The sequence below is a fragment of the Sceloporus undulatus genome, chromosome 7, assembly GCF_019175285.1.
Source record: "Sceloporus undulatus isolate JIND9_A2432 ecotype Alabama chromosome 7, SceUnd_v1.1, whole genome shotgun sequence".
Taxonomy (NCBI): domain Eukaryota; kingdom Metazoa; phylum Chordata; class Lepidosauria; order Squamata; family Phrynosomatidae; genus Sceloporus; species Sceloporus undulatus.
The window spans coordinates 15364010-15365706 of record NC_056528.1 but is presented as its reverse complement, the minus strand read 5'-3'; the positions used below and the strand labels follow the sequence as shown (position 1 = coordinate 15365706).

At 49.8% G+C, this 1697-nt stretch overlaps 1 protein-coding gene across 1 annotated transcript in view; it reads right to left on the bottom strand.

The window, feature by feature from the left end:
- TNFSF15 (TNF superfamily member 15) overlaps nucleotides 1–482 on the bottom strand; it is a 5277-nt gene extending 4795 nt beyond the window's left edge. The window contains exon 1 of the mRNA XM_042478710.1: nucleotides 333–482. Coding sequence (XP_042334644.1) covers nucleotides 333–482 — 150 coding nt within the window. The remainder of the gene's footprint in view (nucleotides 1–332) is intronic.
- Nucleotides 483–1697: the final 1215 nt, after the last annotated feature.

Here is a 1697-nt window from a genome sequence, read left to right as displayed (position 1 = left end):
AATCCTATGATCTGACTCTCCCAAGGCAAGAAGTCAGAGAAGTCCCTCTGACCTCTCAAACCTTGTCTGGATGGCTTTAGAGACAGCTGGGCTACAGATTCTTCCACTAGCAGAGGTTTGGGATAGATGGCCCTTGGGTGCCTCTTTTGCCTTACAATCCCATGATCTGCCTCTCCTGAGTCAAGCAGACAGAGAGGTCCCTCTGCCCTCTCTAGCCTTGGCTGGAGAGACTCAATGATGGCTCCTTTACCCTTGCAAAGCCCAGTCCACCTAAGTCCCTCCACTTCCCCAAAAATTAAAATACCATAGATCCTCTCCAAATGCTAACCTACCTCTCCTTCTGAGGTCTTCCTAGCACTCTGGTTCAGCAGATAGAGGATAGGCAAGATGAGAAGGATCAAGCCCAGGAGGCAAAAGCCTACCAGGCAACGCAGCTTGCGACCCTCACTCCGAAGCATCCATCTCTCTCTGTCGACTTCCATGGCTCTGGCTTGGTAGATCGGGGACTCCTTGCAGAAGGAGGGATGCTCCAGAGGGATCCAGGCTAGGTATCTTTGGAAAAGGGAGCATCTCTTTATTTTATCCTCTGGGGCATCCCACGCCTTTTCCTTAGATGGGGATACCACACCTACAGAGGAGGGGTGGCAAGAAAGAAAAAGTGAGAGAATGGAAGAGAAAAAGAAAAAACAACAAATCAAAGGGAGAGAGAGAAAATGAATGGAGAGAGGAAGGAAGGAGGAGTGCTGTGGGAGGAGGAAAAGGAAAGTCCCTCAGGGATCTTGCTGCAAGCTGAATGGAAGAGAGGAAGAAAGAGGGAGGGAAAAAGGAGGGGAGAAACTCAGCCTGGGAGGGTTTCCACCAAAGCTGAAACCAGGCCCAAGTTTCTTGGATTCTGCTGATGTGAGTCAAGGCTGCATCAATAGAAGTACATGTAGACAGCAAGGTAATGTCTAAATGCACCTGAGGAAGTAGAGTGAAGTCTAGGGAAGTGCATGATGCCAACTTCTTTCTTTCAGTGAGTCTCAAAGGTGTGACAAGATCTTTCTACATATGTATTTCATTTCTTGCCATCGGAGAGCTTAGGCAGCATGACTCTGTGGCCACCTTCTACCAAATGTCATGCTGGAGGACCTAGAGATTCCTAGAGAGAACACTTCTCTAGGCATCCGTCCAGTGCACTTTGCAGGTGCTGACCATACAGTTGCCCTAGAGGACCTAGAGGTTCCTAGTGTCAAAACTTCTCTAGGCATTTGTATGGGTCTCTACAGATGGGCCACTCAACCCTTTGAGCCCCAGATGGAGGCTGCAGCAACCACATGCTGCAGCCTCTGGAAGGAGCAAAAAGAAGATCTGAAAAAGGGCTTCTTTTTGCATCTCAGAAGGGGCATCATAAGCGCTGTGGCATGGCATCATGATGCCCCTTCAGTCCAGAACCATTTGGGCGCTGCGTCCGGCGTGCATCACCATGGTGCGCACCATGTGGACGGGCATGTGCCATGATGGTGGCCAGGCAGGTGAACTAGGGCTTGGATCGTGTGAATACTCAGCCTTAGCTCAGCCCTAGTACACATGCAAGATGGCACAAAGTGCTGGTCTGTGCCACCCCTAAGTCCTCCAGTACAGTTCTATGGTCAACTTCCAGCAGATGTTGAATAGTGCCTTTAAAATTTGGGTGAGTGGAGAGAAGCTTCACTATG